The sequence below is a fragment of the Berghia stephanieae genome, chromosome 2 (assembly GCF_034508935.2).
Source record: "Berghia stephanieae isolate SIO BIC M18660-M18661 chromosome 2, UCSD_Bste_1.3, whole genome shotgun sequence".
In the NCBI taxonomy this organism is placed as follows: Eukaryota; Metazoa; Mollusca; class Gastropoda; order Nudibranchia; family Aeolidiidae; genus Berghia; species Berghia stephanieae.
The window spans coordinates 89,383,399-89,410,995 of record NC_088361.1 but is presented as its reverse complement, the minus strand read 5'-3'; the positions used below and the strand labels follow the sequence as shown (position 1 = coordinate 89,410,995).

Below are 27,597 nucleotides of genomic sequence, written 5' to 3'. Positions count from 1 at the left end.
TATTACTTCATTGAATCTTTGTTAGCATCCTTTATTCTCAAAACCTAAGTTGATATCTTTAATATAATGTGGGGCGAAGTAGCCGAGTGTTTAAGGCATTGCACTGTGGCCTGGAAGGTCCCGGGTTCGAGCCCCGCTTTAGGCACTTTGGGTTTTTTCCTTGAGCAAGAGTATTAACCCCCAGTTTGCTAACTTGGACAACATGGGTGATTCCTGTTGACATTAGACATCTTGTGACATGAAATATCTATATTCCTTCATCGATATCTTATGATGTCGTGGCGGAAGGGATTGAAGAGAGATATATCAGAATAGGCCCGGGACTTTTTAAACGTGGTGTATTGTTGTTAGTACGACGTGTGCATTAGAGCTCGTTTATGTTAAAAATATAAAATAATTAGCTACTTCCGTGCTAACATTGTTTTCATTCACGACGGCCACCTCTTTATGCGGCGATTCAACATGATTTATCAAACCTCAACAGCAAAAAGACATGTTTTTACTCTGTAGAAGGTTAGATTTACATATCAATTATTTTAAGATAGAAATAAGATTTTAATTTCTGTATATTTTCAGTTTATTTTTTGGACGTAAATTATCTGAGATTTAAAAGTTATTGTTTTGGCCAAGCTCGACCGGGTGGCAATCCAAATTTTCTTGTTGAGCTCTGTTTTATCCTCAAGAACCTCTGAATAAGATATATAGATGATACAGTCAAAGCAAATTAAATTCAACTTATGTGATGCAACAGATTGCTCTCCAAATCAAAAACTTGCGCACCTCTCCTAATACTTGTCCGTCAAATTTTGTCATTTTTTAAGGCTGCGGTTATTCAGAGTCGACTCTGAATAACTGTCTACGGCGACGGTTATTCAGAGTCGGGGAGTCCACTCTGAATAACTATAGACAGTTGACTCTGAATAACTGTCTACAGTTATTCAGAGTCGGGGAGTCGACTCTGAATAACAACTGTAGACAGTTATGAGTGATGAACTTCCAGTTACCAACCACACGGTTTTTCTGGGTTTTTTCTTCTCTCCCACCTGTTTAACCCTACGGGAAAAAATCGTTTTACTTTTTGGTATTTTCTTGTCTCTTCTGTCATGGCAGTTTTTTGTATCGGTGATTTGCATTGCGGCCGCAAAATTTGCAATTTTTTGCAAATTGTCGAGATTTTGCCAAAAAAAAAAAAAAAAAAAAAATATTAAAAAAAATAATGTGGGGACCAGTGATGATAATCTTCCGCGGATTTCTGGGATTTTAGGATTTGTTCATAAATGTTCCGTTGTTTTTTGTCATATCAAACATTTTCTTCTCAGGGGAAAAAAACAAACAACAATAATATGCCTTCTATCATTTTTTGCCACCTCTGCTCAGTTGCATGAATTTGGTGACACTCCTTTATTTATGACGTTAGTCTAGACACGCTGGCGCCAAATGTCAAAGGCAGCACAAGACAATGGTGGCCATGAATGAGAAGGTGATCGAAAGGGAAGGGGATGGAGCAAATGGGTGTAAATATTTGTGTACTTTTTAGCTGTAACATGATAATACATTCATTTGACGATTTTATAAGGTTTATAAGCGTGTCTTTTTTTTTTCTTCCTTTTAAAGTTTTGTTTTGTCTTTGTTTGATTGTTCTGAATTTGTTAATAGAATTCATTACAACTTGTGTCTAATTATAAAACAATTAAAAAAAAAAATCAATTCATTAATTCTCTCTCTCGCTCTCTCTCTCTCTCTCTCTCTCTCTCTCTCTCTCTCTCTCTCTCTCTCTCTCTTCTATCTTCATATTACGTTTATAGATATCATTTGGTAATAGAGAGATAATAAGTTAGGCTGATCGATTTAAGAAATGGTTGTTTATAAGCTAATTTAAATTTGCTTTGTTGATGGAATATGTTTTGCAATTGATTAAAGATTCTTATTTATAAGCGACTGAAGTTGAAAAATCGCCAAGTTTTAAGAATTTGGCACTAAAATTGCCAAAGTCACAAAATAACCGTAGTAAACTGGTATCACATTGAAAGAAACTCATCTCGCAAGAACTCAACTCGATAATTCGATAGGCTACTCGGCTCTAAATATCTGTACACATGGTTATCCAGGGTCGACTCTGAATAACCATCTACAGTTATCCTGAGTCGACTCTGAATAACTGCCTACAGTTATCCAGAGTCGACTCTGAATAACCACTTCGTTTTTTAATGACACTTTACACTAAAGGAAGTGAGACAAATTAAATAGAGACTCACTTTCAGTGTTTGCTTGGAAGCTATTTGTGAAGAGACTAATCGCCATTGCAATTTTAGGGAGGCCTTCCGAAAGCTCCTACATCCCCACTATTCTTGTTCTAGTAGGGGCGAAACTTTTTTTATAATGTTCTAGTAGGGGGTTTGGGAGGGGGGGGGGACTTTTTCTTTTTTAAGTGTCTCCCCTCCCAAACCCCCTAATAGAACATTATAATAAAATAAGAATACTGGGGATGTAGGAGCTTTCGAAAGGCCTCCCCAATTTTATGAAGATGAGATAGTAACAGATGGGATAGAACAAGTGGTGTGAATATTGAGGTGCTGACTAACTCATGAAACGGAGTTAGATGAAAATCAAAATTCTTGGCATAATTTCCATTTTAATTAAAAGAATGTTTATGATGAATTATCTTCGTCGTATTTACAGAAACTGACATTCCCCATATACGGTTTAAGTTTAAGACTGCATTCCATTTCTCTTCATGCCAGGACAATTTTCTATTTCTCAACGCTAATCAAGCTGGTCAAATCTGTCTCCGTGATTTGTTGCATTTTTGCGGCTGCGTTGCAAACTTAACACATTCTTCATTGCAACGCAAACTTGTGCATTTTTGAAAAACAAACCAAATGTGCAAGGAACAGTTTTGTGTCCTAAATTTTAAACAGTAGAGTTGCCGTCAAAACTCAACCTTTATGTCTCTGATTCACTCTTATTCACAGATGTAGGATTGTCATTCAGAAGTGATGGAGTCTACAGCTGATATTTGTCCCATTCACCTCAAACGGTTGCATTAAATGTGATATTAAACAAAGGTTTGTGATTATGGCTCAAAACACAATGGAAAAAGAGACGAAACTCCATGATATGGTCACAGCTAGCTCACAGGTAAAAATTGCATAAATTTGTGATGGACTAAATTAAAAATAATTCCCACAGATTTTGAATAGGAAATAACTTTATTATGTTACTGATTTGAGGATGTTTACAAAATTTTGAGGATGGGTTTATGTTGAAGAAATTGATTAAAAGGTTTAAAAGGTTAAAGGGTTATGGTACTTATCACTGTCATAGTCTGGAATAGAAGTAGGTTTATAATTACATTATTCATTAGGCTCATTGACCAATGGCTGATGCAAAGTTCTTCAAATTGAAAATAACTGAATTAATGCTTTCGCAATTCCTTGTAACAATTCTTGAAATAATTATTGCCGGCCACCTGATGCATTATGGATAATTAAAACAAAGTTTTTAGAAGTATGTGATGTTGACAAGTCAGTATTGTTTCCATACAGCATATCTTTATTTGTGTTTCTAAATATTTCTAAACGTATTACTAACCTACTAATTTTTGTCCACAACAGATATAAAATTCCATGAACATCAAAATTGATTTATGTAATTTCACAATTGTATCCCATGATAAACCGTTTTCTATCATCAAGCGACCACAATACTTTCGATTTCTTCAATAAAGATATCTTCTCAATATTGCGCTCAGTATATATTGATGTTTACACACAATATAAGTTTATGAATACATTCGAGGTCAATAGAAGATGACAGAACTTTTATTCTTGTTGCAACTGACAGTGAATAAATTCTTTTTTATCTTTGTATCATTTTGTCTACAGCAGATTGCCGTAGAATGTGACTTTACCTTATGTTATGATTCACATTTTTGCTTCAACCAACTGTGTTTTATTCAGAATTTTATCAACTAGTATAAATTAGAATAATATTCTCAGAACGTTATTTTTTGCTTAAAAAGTATAATTAAATTCATAGTTGTGTAAAGACAAAGAATTGATTGATAATGCATGTTTCTCATCCAAATGCCTTTGTTGTATTCTTCGTTTGATTGATAAGACTTAAATACAAAATTGTGTTAGAAGCTTTGGAACTAATTTCAAAACCATATTTTTGTTTTATATCCTTTCACATTTTCTCAGGATATGAATGAGATGCAAAGAAATCTCAGTAAATTGAAATCGCTATCAGAGGATGATAAAACAGAAAATGCCAAACTAAGATCCAGAATAGATGAACAAAGCCAATTGATTATGGTTCTCAAGCAACGGGCTGATGAAGGTATCATCAGGAGCATGGCTCTTGAGAAGATAAATAAAGAATTGACAGATTTTAGAGACCAGGTAATTATGTGTTAACAGTTTTATCAATCTTCCTTCATCACAATTGTAAATGAGGCGTGGAATCGAGGGTCTGAATGATAATGCCTCATAAAAGTGATTCTCTACCAAGAGTTACACATTATGATATAAATGTGTTTAGCAGCATGGTATGTTACGTGCTCACCATTTCTTGAATTTGTAGAGTGTGCATCCCTGTTTGGTATTAAATTGTGATTTTCACTTAGAATTCAGAGCTTAAATGTGACTGGTCCTGGTATTGAAGGGAAGAGTATGAAAGGATTGCACAACCTACATAAAAATAATCATTACTAATATCTTTGGCTGTTTTATTCAATGATACAAACGTCATATATAAGAAAATAATAATTTTTTAAAAATAGAAAGGAACGAAAGACAAGTAAAAATATAACAAGTTATTGTGTCATGATCATCTTTATCTTTTTTTTGGTGTCAAAACGATAAAAATGATTTTTCACATTTCCATTTTGTTTATTTTCGTCAATAATATGATCATTGAAGAATTTTGATTATGTTGAGGAAAAGTTATTGTTCAACCAATTACAAATAATAATTGCTAAGAATCTCTTAGGATTTGGTTCTACTTGATTTTTTATTCCTTATTTTATCCATTTTTTTTTCTCACAGGCAGATGCAATGTTGAAAAATGAAATACGCAAATTCAATACTCTTGATACTCGTTTTAATAATTTAGCATCAAATCATGAAGAGATGATTCGAATCAAAGATGAGTATAAACGAGTAAATCAAGAACTCAGGGAAGAGAATGCGCGTCTGAAAGAAGAAAATAGCAAAATGTTTTCCAAAGCAACTGCAGAGAAGGATCAAATCATTTGTGATTTGGACAAACAGTGCTCAAGTCTCAAAGAAAAAAGTAATATGCTGGAACAAAAACTCAGGTGAATATTTAGAAAATGTGCAAATTGTTATGAATATACACTAACTAAATGATTTGTGTTAATTTTTAGTTGTAAACCTAACCCCCCCCCCCCCCCCCCCCCCCATCAGAATGGAATTATGCAAAGTGAGATCTTTAGAGCAGAGATTGTTCTAAAATTTCAAACTAGGTGATTCTTTAATGTAGCTGTTTGTAGTGTATGCCCACACTTTCACCTAAAAAGAGGTCAATCGTGTTGGTGAGCTATACTCTGCTATTAAGACTATATTGTCATCTCCATCAAGTTTATTCATAGGGCAGTGAAGGATGTGGTTGTTGCTTGCTGTGGGAGCACTTATGGTATTGTTTTCCGTATTGTCACTTATTCATGCAGACTGCAATATGTATATTATCTACAGGCAGCATCCCAATGTTGTTGATCTGATATTTTCGGGTCAAGGATAGTGTGTAGTCGATCTCTGATTAATTCACCACTCTTGGGAGTGCTTTCAGACCACTATTTTTTCCACGTTTCCTTTATATTAAAAAAAAATTAACTTGTAAAATGATAATGTGAAATCACAGAGTTGCTATATAATATTTGGAGAGAAAGATTTTTTTATTATCTTCTGAAACAAACACTACACTTGCATTTTCAGACAAGTTCAGTTTGAAGGTCGCAGCAGAGAAGATTCATTACGGAAACAACTGCTAGAATTACAGAATTCAAGCAATGAACAAATCAAGAGCCTTCAGAGGAAAATTAAAGATACCGAAGAAAAGTTGAAAGGTAGAATTATTATATGTTATTGGTACATCTGTCTACGGAGCTCACATTTGAGTTTACCCAGAGAGATTATATCATAGACCCTCATACCTTGGTACATGATTGTTCTGTTTAACGTTCTTTTGACTATAACTTATTAAGATTTATGTTGATTTATGTTTTGATAAAACATTTTTTTTTCTCCCAAAGTAACTTTTTTCTGAAGAGCACTATTCTCTTGTGCCTTAAACTTCGCATTAGTAATAATTCCCAGATATTATTTCTATGTATGTAAAAAATGGATGTCAATAATGTCTTGGGAAGTACGTTCCCATAATTCTAGCACACATTTTTTGTTTAACAATAACAGTGTTGAATACAAGCTTTCTTAAAATATCCTAAATATTTTGACCATTTATAATATTTACACATGTTTAGTAGTGTTCCAGACAAGGGTCTATGCCGATAATTGAATTTTTTATTATTTAACACTTATGTCACTAAGGTTCAGAGTATAAGCTACGAATGCAGTTGGATAGTAAACAGAATACTGAAAGTGAGAACAACATGAAATTTCAACAACTGACGAAAGAAAAAGATGAGTTGTTGTCTCTTGTGATGCAGCGTGGCAAAATAGTTCAAGTGAGTATGATCAAAACAATATATTATTTACATTAAATTGTTCTTTTATAAGATACAAACAAGTATCCTCTCCTGATTGAAGATTTTTGAACTACATCCATTCTAACATTTTTTGAATTAGGTTATCGGGCATCTCTTATATGTTTGAAATTCTGTGAATTTTTGAGTGTCTTTCGAGGCAAACAGTAAAGTTCAGCAATTTTGAACTCAATAAACCAAGTTTGGTCTGGTTTGTTTAAGTTGATAAAGATAAAAAATAAACAAAATTTTTAATGTAAGCAAAATTGAAAAAGCTTCAGTAAAATTATGTGATGAAATCAGATGATGTGCTTTGGTTATAAGTCAATGAGTCATTGATGAAATATTATTGGTAACTTAAATCCTTACTTTAATTACAAGGTAGCAATTGTATGTAAATATTATTCATGTTAAGTGCAATTTATTTGTATTGATTAAACAATGTCTGTTATTCTTTAAAACTGGTCACCATAATACAATCAGAGGTAATATGATTTTAAAAAAAAATTCTTTTTGTTTTTCAAATGCTTGTTTCAATTTTTTGTTAAGTTATTGGTTTTCCTTCGCATGTGCAAATTCACATTTTTAGAGTTGAAAAAAAAAAAAAATCTCACCACCAATCAAATCACATTATTGGTCTTTGGTGTGCACACATAATCAATAGACAAGCCTGACTTGTTTGTTATATGCTAAATTTTTGTTTTTTGTTAAACATTCCCCCTCCTCTAGTTATCATATTACATGTAATTGTAAATACTGGATCACAACTTTGTGTGTGTGTGTGTGTGTGTGTATGTGTGTGTGTGTGTGTGTTTGAGTGAGCGTGTATGCATGAGAATGCTTCTGGATTATTATTTTCACCGTTATATCATATTTATTGCAAGGATACATTTTACACCTATTTCTATTCTACCCACAATTTCTCTATTTTATTTTTGTGCACCAAAATTGTATGTGTTGTTTTAATGGGCATGATCTATATTAACTTTCCATGTGCTCGAGGTCATTGGTCACATTGCAAAATGTGCTCAAAGTGACCTACATAGTGAAAAGTGTTCACAGGTTTTGAATTATTTAACATTACGATTGGTCATTGTGTTCAGCTTGACACATGGGTATGTTTACAACTTTCATAAACAAAGCAGCGTGTTAACATTTGTTCAGAAATGCCCAATTGCTGGACAGCAAAAATTCACGTGATTGATGACTCAGTTGGACGAAAACATGAATATAGATCGCTCCCATTGAGATCAATTTGGAACTCCTTTTTTTTTTGGTTTACTTTCCAAGATTTTTCTACAGAAAGGACCTATCATCTATCTGGAATTTAGTAATGTATTTATGTCTTTATTGTTTTTTGTTGTTGGCTGAAGAAGGGTTTTGAGCCCGAGACATTCCGTGTTTGGTATTTTGTTATTTTTTGAAGCTGTTATATTCATTTTTGTTTATTACTTTTTACAGTCCACAGCTTCTAGCAGCCTAGTATCACTTTGACAAAGGAAACTAGAAAGGACACTATAGTTAATTTTCATTCATTATGAATGTAATGCTGAAAGCTCAACAATTTTCTTTCTTTCTTTCTTTGTGGATATACTCCTATATTTTTATGTCCAGTATAATATTACATCATATAAAATGCTATTAATGAACCAAAGCAAGTAAATCACAACGAATAAGAATTATGTAATTTCTATGTTTAAGAAACTTTGAAGACTTCAAATGTTAATCGCCTGTCTTTAATTCTATAGATAGGCTTGATTAGATTTTTATAAAATATTATAAGACATAAGACATCGTTGCCTAGGCATTCCATGAAGGAATATAGATAATTCATCAAACAAGATGTCTGATGTCAACAGGAATCACCCATGTTGGCCAAGTGAGAAAATTGGGGATTTAAAGTTATACAAAAAGTCACATGATCTTTTAAAATATTATTGTAGATGCAGTTCACTCCACTTAATCGCTCATTGGTTAATCACAAAGTCCCCTTATACACTACACATTCCTGAAAAAAGGAATTTTTTATATATAATCGCTCCACTTAATCGCACCCCATCTCCACTTAATCGTTATACCTTGATTGCAGTGACAACCAACAACATTATGAATCAACAATGTTGTTCCCGTTTAAGACAACTTTTTGGCCAAAGCATTCGATCAATTCGTAACAATGGACAATAATATACCCATTAGCGGTGAACTGTGTTCAGCCACACAAAAGAAAATGCCTGGATAATGAAGATGAGTCATCAGAATGCGACACATGACCCCTAACAAACACTGAAAAACTTGACATGGTGGACAAACAACGCTGTTAAATCTAAGAAGAACGCTTGACAGATGATCTACATTGGCTGGATTGGAGACAAGGATTTATAAAAAGTTTGCACAGAATAGAAAGCAATCAACGCTTCATGATTATTGTTCTTACAAACAATAATGTCACATTTTTTTTGTCAGTAAAACATGAAAAAGAAAAGAAAACAAAAAAACGAAAGATAACAAACAAATAACCAAAAACAAAACAAAAACTTATGAAACAAACATTCTAATGAGGCTATATCTTGAATATGATGGTCCCAAGCCCATAGAAAACCTAGAATGGAAGGTTCTACATGAATTGCACATGAAAGCTGGGGCTTAGATGCTATTATTAGCTTCTTCGCTCGACACACTAAGCTAACTCCCGAAGGTGAGCGATTAAGTGGAGGCGACTGTACTGTATCTTACTTTATGCAAAATGACTGTGTTTATCAATCCTATTATTTTGACAAATATTGTTCGAATTGATTGACTCAATCAGTTACTCTCATGACTTGAATTAAAGATTTGTGTTGCATTGATTAAAGTATATAGCTGTACAGACTTATTCATTATAGTAATTGTCATTTTTACTTGTCTTTGAGCTTTGAAGAATTTTGTTAGGTGACCGCTTTTGAATTAATTGAGGTTTTTTCTTTTCTTGTTTTATAGAAAGAACAAGAAAACAACAAAATTCTGCAAAAGAAAATTGAGGAAATGGAAAAGTCAGTTCGAGACATGGAGGAAAAATTTATGTAAGTTTCAAAATAACTGTATAATTGTTCATAGCTGAGGAAAAGCCAAATGGAAGAAAATTATACACCTATTCAGATTGTTTCTAAAAATCAAAAATGAAATTTATTCTCGGGACTCCAAGCTTTTAACTTGATGCTTGTAGTTTGGAGCTGCCATAGTTTAGAAAAAAATTATTTGCCTGTAATGTGAAACACATAAAATAATGATAACTTGAGACCCTTTCAAACAGTATAGTATAATTGTCTATTGCAGTACTTTTTCCACCAAATATATTATCAGAGCTAGCTACCTAACTACTGCTGGGTCGACAGAAATGCAAGAAAAAAAATTATGATTTAAACCAACTCCAAATACGTATGAATCGAGTGCTCAATCGCTTTTTTTCGTTTTTGTCATTTGAATAATGGGATTAAATGGAACAATGCAAGTATGACACATAAAGTATGGTGAAATGGAAATGTCCCGCATAAACGTGGCCAACCATCCAATATAGAAATTTCAACACTTTAAGCCTAAGCCCTTTTTCAAAAAACATTTTATGCTATTTAATGGTGGCAACTCTATTTAAAAACCAGTTTGGGACTGTATTATATGGAACAGAGAAGAAGGGGTCATTGCGAACCCTATGGTCTAGTTAAAAGCACCAAATTAGTTAACATTTTTTATTTCAAATTCAGCTGATCCCACCACTTATGTTTGACTGCCGTTTTTTCTATATACAGAAGAGAATCAGAGGCCGTGAATGCAAACCTAAAAGTGAGGAGATTAAACGAGGACTTGAAAGACGCACATTATCAGCAATCAGAATTGACCAAGGTATCATAATAGTTTATTTTAAATATTTTTTTAAAATGACCATTTATATGGCGCAATATTCACTGAACATGCTCAAAGCACTTTCCAAGGGTCCCCTAGCCAGCAGCAATAAATAACATTTAGGACGAGACATGACGCCTGTTATGAGATATTAAAATATTTTTTTTCCAACAGAGATAACGTTGTTAAAGGCCAGGTACTCATTTTACATCTGAGTATGGAAAGAGAATGTGAGTAAAAAGTGTTTTCCAAGGACTCAACTATGCGCTGCTCATAGTGGGGCTGAACCCAGCACCTTCCAATATAAAGGAGAGTGTCATACCACAAGACCACATAGCTACACAATTTAAATTCCAGTTGACAAAATCTTAACTTATAATAAAGTTCTCATGTGCCAATTTCTTTCTTGGTTTTTAGCTGTTTTTTTTTTCAAAATTTGCAACAATTTTAGATCATTTAACGTCATTTGTCAACTGTGACCTATGCCCCAAAACGATATTGATTCTCATGCTAAAAATTTAAGTTATAAATGAGAAACACTAGACTTGGATTAAGTTTTATTGCTTTAGTGAGGGGAAAAATATATAGTTTCTTAAAGAGCAAAAGACTAAAAACCTTAGCTCTGATAATTATTGTACTTTATATCCACTTTTTGTAATCTTGTTCACTCTGACATAAAACCAGATCGTGGCAATAGCCACAATTTATAAAGATTTAGACAATGCGGTTTTAAACGCCACTAGGCTTATGACTACACATGAGTCCAACCAAGTCCCTTAATTCTAGAGTTAAGCAGAAATTTGCAGTTGTCAACACATACTAGCATTATCACTATCACAGACCTGCACACATATTTTTAAGCATGTAGATTAAATCCTCAGGCATTTTTCCACTACAACGAAGTGATAGAACAAACATCAATTTTTCTTACTTGATCCAATTCTATTGTCTGATATTAGTAAGCTCTTCCCCCCCCCCCCTCCCTAATTTGAATTGTTTCCTCTCAAATTTATTTCAGGAATTCGAAGCCTTCAAAAAACATTCAGCTGATTTACTGAAGAAGGAAAAAGAGTTAAATGAAAAACTGAGGAATTTGTACAGCTAAAATTTCTTGCCTTGCTCGTTACAGTAATCTGTGACTGTTCCCCGTTTTGATTGGACTGTAACTGAACATTTGCAGAGATGGGGGCCTTTGCAAATGCAAGCCAGTGAAGATTTGAAATGAAGTTTGCTATCTAAAGATGTTCATTATATCTGTCTCTTGATTTTAGTTTGAAAGATATTGAATTGAAATATGAATAAATGCATTTCTATCTTTATTTTATTATTATATTATTATCATTAATTGTTAAAAAATTTCTGTTTGTTTTTTTTTTCGTTTTTTAAAGAAAAATAATTCTATTGAATGCAGTTGAACAAGAAAAGTTTTATTTGCCGTAAACTGTTATTGTTAAATAAGGGTTCATTGGTTTAAGCTTTATATATCAAAGCTTTTTTTGGTTGTTATATTGAACTATGACAATAACTTTCAAAATCCGTCCTTTTTTTTATTACAGAAGAAAGATGAGAGAGATGAATGCAAAGATGTCTCATAACGTAAAATTGCACATTAAAGTTTCACAATTTAAGTTGTGGATGCTTATGTTTAATGTGAATTTAATTATTTATTTACACCTATTCAACCTATGCACTAAAACTATCTGTTGAAAGATAATCAGATCTATAAAATGAGCTTCAAGTTCAACAAGGAAAATAAAATCAGGGAGTTACATCACCTATGTTCAGACCAGTTTTTAAAAATCTCCCTGACAGGATGTAAGGAGGCTTTGAATAATTTTAACAGTTGTTACTCTATTCAAAATGTCTGTTGCAATGGTATTATATCTGACACACTTTTTAAAACTCACAACAGATAATAAGAAATAAGTTTTCCCAGAAAATTGACTTTGACACAGGGACTATAATAATTAAATAATAAAAGCGAGGGAAGCATAATTGATTCACTGGAACTCGGTTATAATGAGAGCTCCCGCTCTGGTTTTACCCGAGATCTTCTTATTCCAAGTTTTTAGTGGAAGTAATCAAAGTATAACAGAATGATTAAATTTGAGATGCCCTATCCACATTGAAATATAAACTTTTTTTTTTACTTGTTTTTTTGCATGCGTAAAAAACAATATTTATTTTGAAAAGAAAACTTACGTTTTAATGTTTTTTCAAGTAAACATTACAGAAAGATTTTTTTGGTTATATATGTATATATACAGTTCACTCCCCTTAATTGCACATCAGTTAATCACACACTTCGGTTATATACTACACATTCAGAAAAAAATAGAATTTTTTCTATATAAATGCTCCACTTAATTGCACACCTTCTCCACTTAATCGCTACATCTTGATTCCATCTTGATTTGAGAAAAAAATCTAAAAATACAATTAAAAAAGGTAATGAAAATGTGTTTCACATTGAACCAGTTTGGCACGTTAAAATCGTATCGAGCGTGAAAAAAGATTTCCCGTTAACACACTTCCCTCTGATCCCGACTAGGTCAGAGTCAGACGCACAATGCTTGTTAACTGAAATCAAAGGATTACCTGACACGCCGGGCTAATTGACTCAGCACTTGCTGTGTGCATCACAAGGTGTGAACATGATCGCCGTCCACCCATTGACGTGTGATTGTGTACATTGTCTGACCACTCGATTGCAATTCTCTACCTGTGCATTGTTTTCCTCTACAGGGCTGTGAACAATAAGAAACGATTACAGGGAGGACTCTCGTCTCATCTTTTGATTGAGCTATACGGTCCGTGTTCACATTGATACACTCAAAAGGCGACTAAACTGGCATCAACTTAAGAACTTAAGGCTGGCTTTCGAGATGGAAAGGTCAACAGTTGAAAAAGAACATGGTGAAAAACACTATGCTGATGTCTCTTCTACCAGCCAATGGAGTGATGAAGTTTTGAAACAACTTCTTAAGCCTCTAATGACATTTACAATGCAGACGAGACGAGGCTTTAATACAATCAACGCTTCACGATTACCCTTCTTACAAACAATAATATCACACTCTGTTGACAATGAAACATGAATATAAAGAGAAGTTTAATGAGAAAAAGCCCCCAACACCCCCCCCCCCCCCACACACACACACAAAAGAAAAAATAATAATTTTTTTAAAAATAAAATAAAATAAACAAAAAAACTGCCCCTTCTAATCGGCCTAATGTCTTGAATATGATGGTCCCAGGCCTGTAGAAGCCTCAGAGGGGAAGGTGCTAGATGAACGGTACATGAAAGCTGGTGCTTAGATGATAGTTTTAGCTTCGCTTAATCGACACACTAATCTGAACTCCCGAGGGTGTGCGATTAAACGAAGTCGACTGTGTATATATATATATATATATATATATATATATATATATATATATATATATATATATATACACATACACATGTATTGTAAAAAATGATTGGTGGCTATTGCAAGCAGTGACTGCTGAGTAATCCAAGACTTAGTGAAGAGTCTGTAAACCGTGCAAATGGATTTGAGTTGTGTTTGTAGGTGTTGCCCCAGTTTGCACCCATGTACAAAAACATACAAAAGTGTTCTTTGTTACCATTACATTTTTCCAATTGCTCCGCTCTAGTCTATGGCTTTGTGGCGTGATGCATACTGTGGTGTATGAATGTGTGATTCAGTGGAAATTGTAATTCATAACTTCATGTAAATTTCTTGTCATTCCACGTTTCCAGATTGTTCAGTATCGTAGAACATCTTTATTTCAATAAGAGAAATAGTAAGAAGTTTGAAATAGGCACACTATTGCTGAGCTCTCAGCTCTCTTATTTCAGATGCCATTTAACTTGAATGTATAAATATGTTTTTTAAAAATCCATTTGCCAAATTTACCCACTATAATGCTATGTATAAATTAGTATTCCAAAAACTCCATTTGCCAAATTAAAATTTTAAAAATCACATAACATTGTCACATTCTTTTGTTGTTCTTTAAAAAATTTTAAACAGCTTATTATAATATACATTTGATGGAGGAAGCCATTTATTCTTAAGACAAATGTCAATTTTAAATTCAAATGGCATTTTCTTTGTCTCTGGAGGTTGAAGAGCGCTAACGACCCTTTCAGGCCATTTCAGCACCAGACAAAAAAAGTTGATGGGGAAATTAAAAGGTTACTTGTCTGCATGTATAACTACACTAGAAAATGTACGGTAAAGGAGGACTGGATCATAAAACATGGAGATTTTTAAAAATATGGTGCGATATCCAATAAATATGCTCAAAATACATAAATAGATGTCCGAAACCGTAATACTAAAATTGTAGGGCAATAAATTACACCTCTAAGGTGCTTTAACTACAGTTTTTTTGTTGACAGAGATAATGCTGTTATCAACTAGTTATTCATTTCGCACATCAATATGGTTAGATAATTTGAATAAAAAGCCCTTTCCAAGGCCTAAATTTGGGCCCCCCACAACAGAACTCGAACTCAGAACCTACAAATCACAAAGTGATTGCCATACCAGAAACCATAAACAAGGTTTCGCTGTATTATGGAATTCAATTAAAGCACCCAAGATAAGGTAAGACAAAGGGGAATTGGTTCAAATAGGAAACAGATGTAGATTCCAAGAGCACACTGTCAAAGTACTTAGTTTGAGATCACCTAAAAGTCTCATCCAGACACAAGCACAGGCCCCCACTAAGAGGAATACACTCAAATGTTAACAAATCAAATATAACATGTAAATAAAACATAATACAGTACATAACAGAGAGATGATTTACAAGGAAAAAATATCATCTCCCAAAGCAATAACTATACATTCGACTGTTTCCCTCTCAGCCAAGGACTCCGACCAAGGTTAGGACAAAACCAAGCAATCTCACTCCAAGACAAAGACAGAAAGCATGTTGGAAAACAGATATAAGGGGATAGAAGACACAGTATGTACCTCCCTGCCCGCTATGGGAGGTCAGGATCCCCACCCAGTAGTGGTCTTAGAGATGATGATATGATGGTGGTTGTAGTAGTAGTGGTGGTAGGGATGATGATGTGGTGGTGGTTGTAGTAGTCGTGGTCTTTTAGAGATAATTGTGTGGTGGTGGCTGTAATGGTTGTGGTAGGAATGACGATGTGGTGGTAGTTGTAGTAGTACTGGTGGTAGGGATGTTGTGGTGTTATTTGTAGTAGTAGTGTTGGTAGGGATGATGATGTGGTGGTGGTTGTAATAGTAGTGGTGGTAGAGATGATGTAGTGGTTTTGGTGAGAGTGGTTTTTTTTTTCAGTGATAATAATAGCAATTTGTCAAAAAGGAGGAAAATGTCTCCGTCCATCGGTCAAACGCAAGCAGAGTGTAAAAATAACAGGAACATAGTTTTGTATTGGTATTATGTAATATATTACTATTACTAGTATAAATCCATTCTTATCATTAAACATAAATTTAGTTTTTGTAAAGATTTAATGGATGGTTGAGAGAGAGAGAGAGAGAGAGAGAGAGAGAGAGAGAGAGAGAGAGAGAGAGGGAGAGAGAGAGAGAGAAAGAAAGAGAGAGAGAGAGAGAGAGAGAGAGAGAGAGAGAGAGAGAGAGAGAGAGGAGAGACTTCTCTACCAGAATAATTTATGAATTGATGTTAGAGATTCTATATCAAAAAAAAAAAAAAGAAGAAAAGAGAAATGGGAAGAAAGTCAAAGAGAGAGAGAGAGAGAGAGAGAGAGAGAGAGAGAGAGAGAGAGAGAGAGAGAGAGAGAGAGAGAGAGAGAGAGAGAGAGAGAGAGAGAGAGAGAGAGAGAGAGAGAGAGAGAGAGAGAGAGATTTGTCCCTCCCCTTCGCCTTCAACCATCAACTTGCTAATCAAAGAACACCACTGGTCGTCTGTGTCAATTGTGACATCTGGTGCCATTCAGTCTGGCCCGACGTCATAAAAACGGGACCGTCACTAAATTTCATGAGACTATTGCACAGGTGTCAAAATATGACATAAGACATAATGGTGATTTTGTGGTTTTGAGGGAAATGTTTAACACGGCAAATTCAGAGGAAAATTTCTGAGAAATTCTCAAAATCACTGTTTATTTATTAAATTTTTTTTTTTAAAAAGGAGGAATTGTGATGGGGATGGGCGTAGATAAACTACCATTTAGGTGCCCAAATATTCGACCGGCGGTGACAGCCCAAATTATTCACCCGGCGAAAAAGTTTCGGCTCAAATCTCGATCTCGATTTTTTTCTTCTTCTTTAAATTTTTTTTTTTTTTTAAATAGTGACGACGGACAAAAACCGGAAGTTCCGGATTAAAACCGGCTGGTGGTAAAAAAAACCGGATTTCCGGCTAAAACCGGAAAAGTGGCATCCCTGAAATTTGTATTTCAAAGGTTCCTATCTACAAATTTATTTGATTTATGAATATGCATCATCTAAAAATGACAATTTGCATGTTAAAATACAAATTAAATTAGACTTTAAAAAAAAACAAAAAACTAATAATGTTTAATTGCTTATCTTTTTCAATATTTTATTTGAATCCAACCGCAAGATACAAGTTCATAATTTTCGTAATAATATCTGGCAATAGTTTTAAAATATCAGGAAAGTGTAGAAAACAAATCTATTGTTTGTATTGTTTTGTTGTTGTGAACTGTTTTTCTATTGTGAAGCACCAGGAATTTGTTCCATGTTGTGTGTTATTTCTCTTTGTGCATATTAATGATGTCACTTCTTGCTATAAAAACCTCTGCTAGCATTCATACATTTTTCCTTTATTCCTATATTTCTTTCATAGCCTTAAAAATATTTCGTAGCAAAGCATGGGCATTATACTAGTAAAATATTTTAAAATATTGAAAAATTTTACAGCTCTGAAATTATATATTGTATCAGAATTCGTTTTTTATTATCCCCTATTCACCTAATAGCTGTAACTGGTTAAGATACATTGGAAAGCAATTTTTTTATAAACAAGCATCATATCCATTGCAAAAGGCAATAAGAAATATTTGCTATTTCATACAATCAGGATACGGCTTAACTCTGTTGTATGCATGTAGCAAACGGCTATAAAACAACAATCAGTTAAATACATAAAAATCCCGAAATGGGCAATAATCTTAAAAACTCATGTAATGAGATTTTTAAAAGATACATTCTTCCTGTATTTTCAGTTGCTTATCACGCACTTCAGTGCCTGCTTCAACCTTTAATTTTCTTATCATATTCATAAGACAACCATTGTAGAATAACATTCATACATGACCTTCATGATTCAACTTTATACAATATATCAATATACAAGTCAGTTCATAAAAAGTTTTGCAATTCAACAATTTTCTAAGTGAAAGACTTGATTAAAATAATTGTATATCTAGATTTCATCATTCAATGACGTAAAATATTGGAAAGTTCATGGATAATATCTTCAACATCTTTATCAACATTCACAACCACATGATGTTCTCCGTCATATGGTTCCTCCAGTGTAGCTAATTGAGAATCTAGTAGATCCACTGGCATGAAATGATTTGTTCGTTTTGATAGACGATCCATTATTAAAGATTGCGAACCCTTCAAATAAATAAATAATATATCATCTACTGTAAGCGTTGTTCCTTTAACTGAACTTCCATGCAACAAAACTGTGCGGTACTTTTTCTTCAGTGCTGAACATGCAACAATTCCCTCTTGATCTGAATTCACAAAGCTGGAAATGAAGAAAAATAACGTTTACTTCAGTGAAGCGTATCAATAAATATGATGATGATGATAATCATGATGGATGAAACAATGAATGAATGAATGACGATGATAATGGTGATAATGATAGTCATGATGATTATGGTGTAAAGGCTATGGAATGGTGTCAAAAAGAAAAATGTAAGATATTGAAAAAAAACAAAATTAAAAAGAGAAAAAGAAATATTGATAAAATCCCAGCATGGTTTCCATTTCAATTTACTTGACTTGATATTTTTGAATTTTTATAAAGCCTTTTCTTGTTCTATCTCCATTTTATACTTTGGTAACCATTATAAATTTTTCATTTGGGCTATAAGTGAATATATACAGTGCACTTCACTTCTCCTCGGGCTTTCATTTATGGCAGTTGATGATAAAACATGCTGCTCTCCTTTGCCTAATTTCGTTAGCCTGCATGAATATTCATATGATAGTACAAACAAGGGTCATGACTGGCATGCACTTCTTTGCATATCTAAAAACCAAAATGCAAAAAGTTGTCCATTTCAACAATGTTAAATCAAACCCATACTTGCCTTCAGTTATTAGATCTCCTAACGTGTGCATGTAATTCATGACTATTTGAAGGCAACTGAAGTGTAACGGAATTGCTTTGTTTGTTTGTTTGTTTTTAAGGGTTTTACAGCGCTTGCAACACATTTAGGTCATATCAGTGCCAGTAAAAAGGAAGAAAATTGGATAGTAAAAATATTCTAGATGTACAATTAAAAGGACGAGAGGAAAAAGTAAGACATAGGGAAAATGGTCCGAATAGGGAACATGCAGATTTCAGGAGCACACCATCAGTGTACTTAGTTTGAGATCACACTAAGAAGAATACACTCAAATGTTTACAAATCAAATGTTAAAAAAAAAAATAACTACATAACAGAGAGATGATTTACAATGCAAACAAATATCATCTCGTAAAACTATAACTCTACATTCAAATGTTTTTCCCCCAGTGTCAGGATAGAACTAAGTAATCTCATTCCAAGACAAAGACAGAAAGCAATTGGACAACAGGTATAGGGGTATAGAAGACACAGCAAGCATCTCCCTAGTGGGAGGTCAGGAACCCCACCCAGGGAATTACTTTATTATATTTTTGCCCAACTAAAAAAACCAACAAATTACGAGTTTCATAATTTATTAACCTATGCTTTGAAACTTGAGATTGATCCTTTTCAATTTACATACCTGTTTTAGAAATCAAAACTGACCTTTTGATATGCTCATGAATTGCCAGAAGCCATGGTAAACGGTCCTGAAATGCGAGACAATGATTTTTTAAAGATTGTGTCTCAAGATGTGGCAATTCTAGATAGGCTTTTAACTTTAAACAAAAGTAATACCAATAACAGAGTGACTGTCATAAGAAATTTTAAAACTTTATGCCTCTTTCTTGTTCTTTTGATACTTTTGTCTCATAAAACCTGGCAAAAAGTCAACAAAGCTATCTATGTTTATTGTATAAAATGTATAAAATAATATTAGCATATCATCTAATATCAGGATATGTGAATTAAAACAAGTATAAATTAAAAGGTTTGAGAGACGTCTGAAAAGCAACTGGAAAATTTGCATACGTTTTGAACAAAGAGAAAAAAAAGGATATTCAAATATTTAAATTGTTGTGTTAATTAAACATAACTGAATAAAGCAATATAAAAATGTTATTGTTTTTAAGATGGCTACTCCAATCACAGAATGGTCAACGCTAAAGGTCAGAGTTGTTGTACACTTTTTGTCTACAAATGGAAGAAAACCTTCTGAAATTCATTATGAAATAATTAAACCATCATATGGTGAGAAGACAATGTCTAAGTCTCAGGTTTATCAGCGGTGTTCTTGTTTAAAAGATGGTTCAACAACTCTTAAAAGCAAAACGCAAGTTTGGTCAGTCAAAAAAGAAAAAAGTGATTAGAATGTCATTCGAGTAGGGTAGTGAAGATTAACAAATGTGGTAGGAGAGTAAAGATTCGAGAGATTATTTGAAACTTAAAAGCACTATTCATGAAATTGACCATGAGACATTGGGGGATCGAAAAGATTTTTGGCTTCCAAAAACGTTAACAGAAGAACAACAGTTTCAAAGATTGGAAGTTTCCCGAAACCTTCTGGATAGGTGTCAACAAGACGAGACCCCTCATTGCAGGCCTGATGAGGTCTGTAGGGCCAAAAAAAGTCTTCTGAAATATTTGACTAGCACAGTTCAGATCTGACTTTGAGCTCTCTGGGCCCTTAAAGCACCATTTAGGGGGAAATAGGCACAAAGCAGATAACATCCCCAACACAGTATTAAAGGAGTGTGCTGAGAGTTTGGCCCCCTCACTATGCATAATTTTCAAAAAATCGGTCGACACAGGAATGCTCCCAAATGACTGGCTGACGGCAAACATTGCACCTGTATTCAAAAAAGGCAACAAAAATAAAGCAGAGAACTACCATCCAATCTCACTGACGTCTGTAATATCCAAACTGTTAGAGCATATAATAGACCTGTAAATGAGCTCTATAAAAATTGACTGAAACTGAAACTCTTCGTAATTCGTCGTAGTCGTAGGGGTAAAATCCAAAGAATCAAAATGAAAGGTAAACAGCAAGTTCACTTGAGCAAAGCAATGGCAGAAAACTAAATTGCGAGGGAATTAATTAGGCTACTTACCATTGTTCCTTGTAATTAGGTACCCAATCAGTGAAGAAACTTAGAAACGGTCAACCAGTTTATTTACAACATGAGGTAATCGAGATGTGCTTGTAGCAATCATTTAACTTTCGATTTGAAGGTGTCTACATAACGAACTTCCGGTGTTTCGAATTTTTCTTTCTCATACTTTTCCTGTCCTTCAAGTAAATGTGGTCAATTTTGGCTTAGACGAAACAGTGAAATTTATCGCTCGGCGGCTCAGTTAAAATTGGCTACGACAGGTTTCGAAAGTGAAAAAATAATTTCACGAAGGCCGTGTGAAAATACACTGGGGTGTGTTCAGACACGGCAATTCTAAAAAGCGTCGCTTAGCCTTGGCAATATATATCCATCATTAATATAAACGGCCCATGAGCTATGCGTGGGGCTGTGGAACATTCCTAGTTAACTTTACAGTCAATCGACTACGATTCATGAATTCTTTCTTTATTCATTTCTTTCTTCCATTTTAAAAAATATTTGAATTTGACGAATTGACTGATTTCAGTTAATTGACTGAGAATTTACAGGTCTAATATAATCTGTAAGAACATGATGAACCATTTTGAGAACAATGACATCCTAACTGACCTGAACCACGGGTTTCGCAAAGGATACTCATGTGAAAACCAACTCCTAATAACTGTAAACGACCTGATGAGACTCAGGCAGACATCGGCATCCTCGACTTTTCCAAAGCATTTGATACTGTGCCCTACCAAAAACTCCTGCAGAAACTATAAAATTATGGAATTCGTGGCTCTCTACACACACGGCTTTGTAATTTCCTCACAAAACGTACCATGAAAGTAGTCCTAGACGGCACGTCATCGGATGAATGTCCAGTCATATCAGGAGTACCACAGGGAACGGTGCTAGGACCCATACTATTTCTTTGTTTCATCAATGACCTACCTCTACGAGTAAAATCTCAGCTTAGGTTATTCGCCGATGACTGTCTAATATACCAACCAATAAACTTTGCAAACGATCAAAAATTGCTACAAGAGGACTTGAATAGTCTCGAACAGTGGGCTAATGATTGGGGAATGAAACAAATGCTGCATCCTCAGCACAGCTAAAAAGTACAATGAGACCTACAAGTTAAACAACACCGTCCTGAAACAAGTCGACGATAACCCATACCTTGGCATCACCTTCTCAAAGGACTTGAAATGGGGGAAACACATTAACAAAATAACCCAAAAGGCAGGCTCCACCCTCTCCTTTCTCCGCTGAAATCTTAGCCACACCCCAACGTCATGCAAACAAAACGTCTACCTCGCATTTGTGAGATCACAATTGGAATACGGAGCAGTTGCTTGGGATCCCTACCTGAAAGAGGATATTCAAAAACTTGAGAGCAGAACCCCAGGATGCATGACAAAAATGTTAGAAGAAAAAAACCTCACTAGCCTCCAACAAAGAAGAAAAGAAACCCGTCTGTCATTCATGTTCAAGATTATAACAGATCAAATACCATCAATAAAGGCTAACTCCTTTTTCACGCCACAACCAAACAAAAGGAAAATCCGAGCACTCACTTTTGCCAACCACATAACCGAAAACCCCATTGAGAGATAGGCCACAAACAATTCGAACTGCTTCAAAATCCCACAGACAAGAACACAAAACTACAGAAATTCTTTCTTCATTAGAACTACCTCAGAGTGGAATGGGCTGGATGAACTGGTCATCATGGCACCACACCTAAACGATTTCAAGGCCCGACTGACATGGGCCCGCGCCCAATGAGGACGCCGTTGAAATACAACCAGACCATTGGTTTCTTCAGCGTGAACCATACAGATACAGATACAGATTTTGTTGAAGAAGTTTCAGTTTTGGTTATCAAAAGCCTAGCTTGAGGAAGACAATTTTTCTGATTGTACATCTATTCACTGTTGTCACTCTGGCAAAATGCACTGATCTGCATGGGGAATCCATTAAAAAGGAGGTAAAAAGTGACTCTCTGTCATATGTGAGTTTCAAGAGGATGTACTAAAAACTTTTTGAGTTATGAAAATATTCCAGTTTCTTTTCTGGCACCCCCTCTTAGTTTCAATAACTAAGCCCAAATTTAATAAAAAGTTATTGTTCAAATTAATAACTTTTTGTTTTTATTGGGACAAAAGGATGGGGTTTACATACTTATATTAGAATCTGTGAGTTATTTCCAACATAAGCCATACTACATAACAAGAAATGAAACTGTGCTTGCAGTTAATATGTAAGATTAATTAACAAACCTCATCGGTTAAGGCAACCCCTTCACTCATTTTCCTTTTGCTGTCTGACGTATGAAAGTCATCTGCATCTTGAAATGGAATATTTAGCTGGAAAAAAAAGAGATAAAACAATTAATCATGGTGATGCTGTTTTACACTCAACTGTTTGTTTTTGTTGTAATGGCTCTATTTTAATTATTTTTTTAAAAATGTACTAGGAACAGTAAACAAATCTTAGTAATCTTCAAAATTCACTTTAGGCAGCGTGGCTCAGTGGTACAGTCTTTGCTTCCTACCCAAAAGATACCGAGTTCAATCACCCGCCACTGCGTAGTGTGGCCTAGAGCAAGTCACATCGCCCTAGCTTACTTTGCAGCGCTTCTCTGTGGCTGATGCCAGGGTTATTCCAGTCTTCCCTTGGAATTGACCCTAAAGATAAATTTCCCCTTGGGGATGAATAAATAGAATTTTATTTTATTTAATTTTTTTATCATCATGTATTGTCAATTTCCAGCCCTTAGGAATAACCTTTTTATTTCTTTTCTTTGAACCAAATCTTTCAAAAATAATGTTTTGTGTTTATTATTAAAAATCCCCAGAACAACAACACATTTTAGGATTTAAAGAAATATATTAACTCATTTTAAACATTTGATAAATGACTTTGATGTTACGAAAGACATTCCCTTGTAACATACCTGATTTGCCAGTCTCAATCCTATGGTACTTCTGTTAAAGAAATGAAAGGAGAAAAAAATCATAATACCTTGATACCTTGATACCTCTTCTTCGGGTTGAAGGCTATGCCTGTAATACCCGTTCTGCACTATCTCTGATATATCTACGCGCACCTGCGTGGTTGGGGCGGAGCTGGTAACGCTTGTAATGCCAGTGTTTGTCTAACTTGTCTTTGAACTCATTCACTGTCCTCGCTTTAATTACATCTTCTGGAAGGCTGTTCCAGTTATCTGTCACTCTGAGTCCAAAGGAGCATTTTCTTACATTTAATCTGGCCTGTCTTTTTTTTAATTTGTCGCTATGTCCTCTCGTTCTATTAAATGTGCTCTCTGGTAGTATTTGCTCTCTATCTACTCTATCTTTCTCGTTTATTATCTTATATACTTGTATCATGTCTCCTCTTTGTCTTCTGTAGTACAATGATGGTAGTTTGAGATGCCTCAGTCTATCTTCATATGGTAGATGCTTCAAATCTGAACAAAGCTTCGTTGCTCTCCTTTGTACCCTTTCAATTTTATCCATGTCACCGACATGCTGTGATATCCTCGGTGCATTACCATATTCAAGTGATGGTCGTACCAGAGTAGTGTAGAGCCGCCTAATAATATCATTATTTCTGCTGGTGAATGTCCTTTTAATAATTCCGAGAGTTCTGTTTGCTCTATTTATTGCACAGTTGACATGATGGTGGAAGGATAGTCTGTTGTCTACATGCACTCCTAAATCCTTTTCTACTTCTGTTTCCCCTAGCTGCTGGTACACTCCGTTATCGTCTCTCATTCTGTATGTGTGTTTTGGAATTTTGTAACCAAGATGCATTACGCTGCATTTGCTTGCATTAAACTTTAACAGCCACTTGTCTGACCAGTCTGATAATTTGTCGATATCATCTTGTATAGTATGTCGGTCACTTTCTGTTCTTACAGGTCCAAACAACTTTGTATCATCAGCAAATATTCTGATCACGTTTTTTACAACATCAGGTAGATCATTGATGAATACCACGAATAATACTGGACCCAGAACACTCCCCTGTGGAATGCCGCTGGTGACATCCGACCACTGTGATGTGTGCCCATTCAGTGAGACTCTCTGTTTTCTCTCGTGCAGGAAGTTAGATATCCATTCGTTTATCTTTCCTCTGATGCCATAGCTATGTAGTTTTTGAATGAGCCTTTCATGGGGTACAGTGTCAAATGCCTTTTTAAAGTCGAGGTATACCACATCCATCGGTTCTCCCCTATCCAAGGCGTCTGTCCATTCATCAATGCAGGTAATTAGTTGTGTTATGCATGATCTCCGAGGCACGAAGCCATGTTGCTCATCACAGAACAGATTGTTTGTGACCATATGCTCCATCACATGTTCCTTAATTATTGCCTCCATCACTTTGCACGGAACTGCTGTCAGACTCACAGGTCGATAATTGCCAGGAGTGTTTCTATCACCTTTTTTAAATATTGGAGTAACCTGTCCAAGTTTCCATTGTTGTGGCAAGTTCCCGTTGTGTAACGACGTTGTGAATATGATTTGAAGCGGTGTGGCAATTTCATTCGCAATTTCCCTTAGCACTCGAGGGTGGAGTCCATCAGGTCCTGCCGATTTGCCTGGGTTAAGCTTCATAATATTTTTCAGTATGTCTTCTTTCTTTATAACTATACTGACAAGTGCCTCGCTGTAATATAATGATTTATTCATAAGACTGCAATTTTCTTGTTTATGCTTTATGTCTTTGGGTGTACTCATATTTGTTTGCCTTGTATACCTTAAGTTTGAGTGCATGTGTTTTTGTTTTGTGTGTGTGTTTGTATGTGTGTGTGTGTGTGTGTGTGTGTGCGTGCGTAAAGTTGATTTGATTTTGCTTTGGCGTGAATGAATTGTGTATGTGCCCGTTTTCTCTATTATTTTAAAAAAAGGAAGAACGCATTCAGAGTCTTCCACTGTAAAACACTAATATATACTTTTAAATGCATTTTGGTGCTCTCACAATTCAGCCTATCAATTACTTAAGCTCCTTCGCCATCATCCACGACTATTTCGTTGTGAATAGAAAAAGAGTACAAGTTTAGACGAAGCAGTTCTAGACTGGTGCAACCTCAAAGACAACTTCCCGGGGTCAAGTCTGTGGTAAAATTTCATTTTTTTCATATTTGTGAGAGACCGTCTTTTTAAGAGGCACACTTCTCAAGACAACAATTATAATCATGAACAAAAATTCAGAATTCTGTACAATTTACTTTAATGTGAACGGTTTTCTATATCTCATTCACAATTCAATAAGAATAAGTGAAATTTAAAAATAAAGGTAAAAATGAAAGAAAAAGCAACAAAGTGGGTGTTCTCCATGTAGAGTGGACGGTTAAAAGATGCCATGCATCATAATTCTAATCCATGCATCTAGACATCACGTGAAAAGTCCCGGTAGTCTGGTAATAAAATATAAAGTCAACAATTGAAGAATTTAAAATCAACAATCCATTTTGAATACGCAGATCTAGAAGTAGAAGTCAATAATCAATAGCAATGGAATGGAACACATTGAAACAACAATAAACACGTTCCCACAACTTACTTGCCACATCCAGACACTCCCATGATCACGTAAAAGACCATGCTAATTTTCTAATACCTTCCCAGCAAATTCAAATTGTCAAATGATCACAACAAACTGTCAAACAATGCACTGCGGGGTTGAGAGTCTGAGACTGAGACTACGGAGACCGGCTGCCCCAACTCCATGAGCTTGTGTATCACTAGTATCACGCTTCCGCTTCAACTAGTACTACCTTGGAATAAGTTATCTTGAAGCCGTGGTGCTGAACGTGGCAAAAAGATGGCCATGACAAAGCACCAAGTATTCTGATAATCTTTGCACGAAACGACCTAGGTTCGCGACTCTTCACGGCTTCCATTCACAATAATCAACAGCTGATAACTTACTACTTTCGTTATCAACAAGTCAACATGACACCGGAAGTAAAAACACGGCCTCCCTAACACACCTCTCTCTCTCTCTCTCTCTCTCTCTCTCTCTCTCTCTCTCTCTCTCTCAGGTTTGGTTGCTCAGTGGTGTCTCGTTTTGTCACAAAAGTCAAACGATGGTAAGCGTGGTAAGTAGCCGTATGGGTAAGTATTTGGGAAATAAGCTGGTCCCGACGTTGTGTCATTGGGTCAGGCACTATACTTTACCATATTACCAACTCGGATTCAGGTGTGAATGAGTAACCGGTCACGCGCAGTGCCTGCAATTGTAAAAGTTATAGTATAAGAAGGACGCCTAACAGGCGACTGGTATTAAGTATATGAAATGGAAATATGGTTTCATATCGCTTGCTTGGGGAATAAATGAAACATGATGAAGCGCTTTGAGTATGGTAAATCCGTCGAAATGCGCTTCATAAATGTTCATGCTTATTTATTTACAAATCTCTTTAAATTGACGAGATGGAAATGTTCACTTTTCTGTTGCATTGCTTTTTTTTTTAAATGAGCATTAGTGTTTAGTAATTCCGTAGCAACTATCAATTTTACATGAATATAGAGAAAACTTTATTGCTTATTCCTTATGCATGG

General features: G+C 34.9%; 2 protein-coding genes across 5 annotated transcripts; one reads left to right on the top strand and one right to left on the bottom strand.

The window, feature by feature from the left end:
• Positions 1-403: 403 nt before the first annotated feature.
• LOC144965780 (coiled-coil domain-containing protein 89-like) lies at positions 404-14,043 on the top strand. Of its 3 annotated transcripts, none has more exons than XM_078901486.1 (9): positions 404-513; positions 2,973-3,138; positions 4,203-4,403; positions 5,049-5,320; positions 5,958-6,088; positions 6,570-6,706; positions 9,701-9,783; positions 10,507-10,600; positions 11,619-14,043. In XM_078901486.1, exons 2-9 carry the CDS (start codon positions 3,076-3,078, stop codon positions 11,703-11,705), a joined length of 1,068 nt encoding a protein of 355 aa, XP_078757612.1. In that variant the 5' UTR covers positions 404-513; positions 2,973-3,075; the 3' UTR covers positions 11,706-14,043. The 3 variants fall into 3 exon arrangements, with proteins under 3 accessions (XP_078757612.1, XP_078757613.1, XP_078757614.1); XM_078901487.1 differs by lacking the exon at positions 404-513 and adding an exon at positions 2,276-2,356; XM_078901488.1 differs by lacking the exon at positions 404-513 and adding an exon at positions 2,506-2,570.
• Positions 14,044-16,874: 2,831 nt separating this feature from the next.
• On the bottom strand, positions 16,875-26,980 carry LOC144965781 (putative gluconokinase). 2 transcript variants are annotated; one of them, XM_078901489.1, is made up of 5 exons: positions 26,597-26,980; positions 23,985-24,015; positions 23,308-23,394; positions 19,593-19,636; positions 16,875-18,334 (listed from the first exon to the last, which is right to left on the bottom strand). In XM_078901489.1, the coding sequence occupies exons 1-5, from the start codon at positions 26,635-26,637 to the stop codon at positions 18,013-18,015; spliced, it is 525 nt and encodes a 174-aa protein (XP_078757615.1). In that variant the 5' UTR covers positions 26,638-26,980; the 3' UTR covers positions 16,875-18,012. The 2 variants fall into 2 exon arrangements, with proteins under 2 accessions (XP_078757615.1, XP_078757616.1); XM_078901490.1 differs by lacking the exon at positions 23,985-24,015 and having other exon boundaries at positions 17,127-18,334; positions 26,597-26,733.
• Between the last annotated feature and the right edge of the window lie 617 nt (positions 26,981-27,597).

Coding starts and splice junctions, on each gene's coding strand:
- LOC144965780 (XM_078901486.1), top strand. CDS start 3,076: ATGGCTCAAAACACAATGGAAAAAGAGACGAAACTCCATGATATGGTC. Junction 5,321..5,957: donor ATGCTGGAACAAAAACTCAG/GTGAATATTTAG, acceptor TTGCATTTTCAG/ACAAGTTCAGTTTGAAGGTC. Junction 10,601..11,618: donor AGCAATCAGAATTGACCAAG/GTATCATAATAG, acceptor AATTTATTTCAG/GAATTCGAAGCCTTCAAAAA.
- LOC144965781 (XM_078901489.1), bottom strand. CDS start 26,637: ATGGTCTTTTACGTGATCATGGGAGTGTCTGGATGTGGCAA. Junction 24,016..26,596: donor GGAGTGTCTGGATGTGGCAA/GTAAGTTGTGGG, acceptor TTTCTTTAACAG/AAGTACCATAGGATTGAGAC. Junction 19,637..23,307: donor GGGTTGCCTTAACCGATGAG/GTTTGTTAATTA, acceptor CTCGCATTTCAG/GACCGTTTACCATGGCTTCT.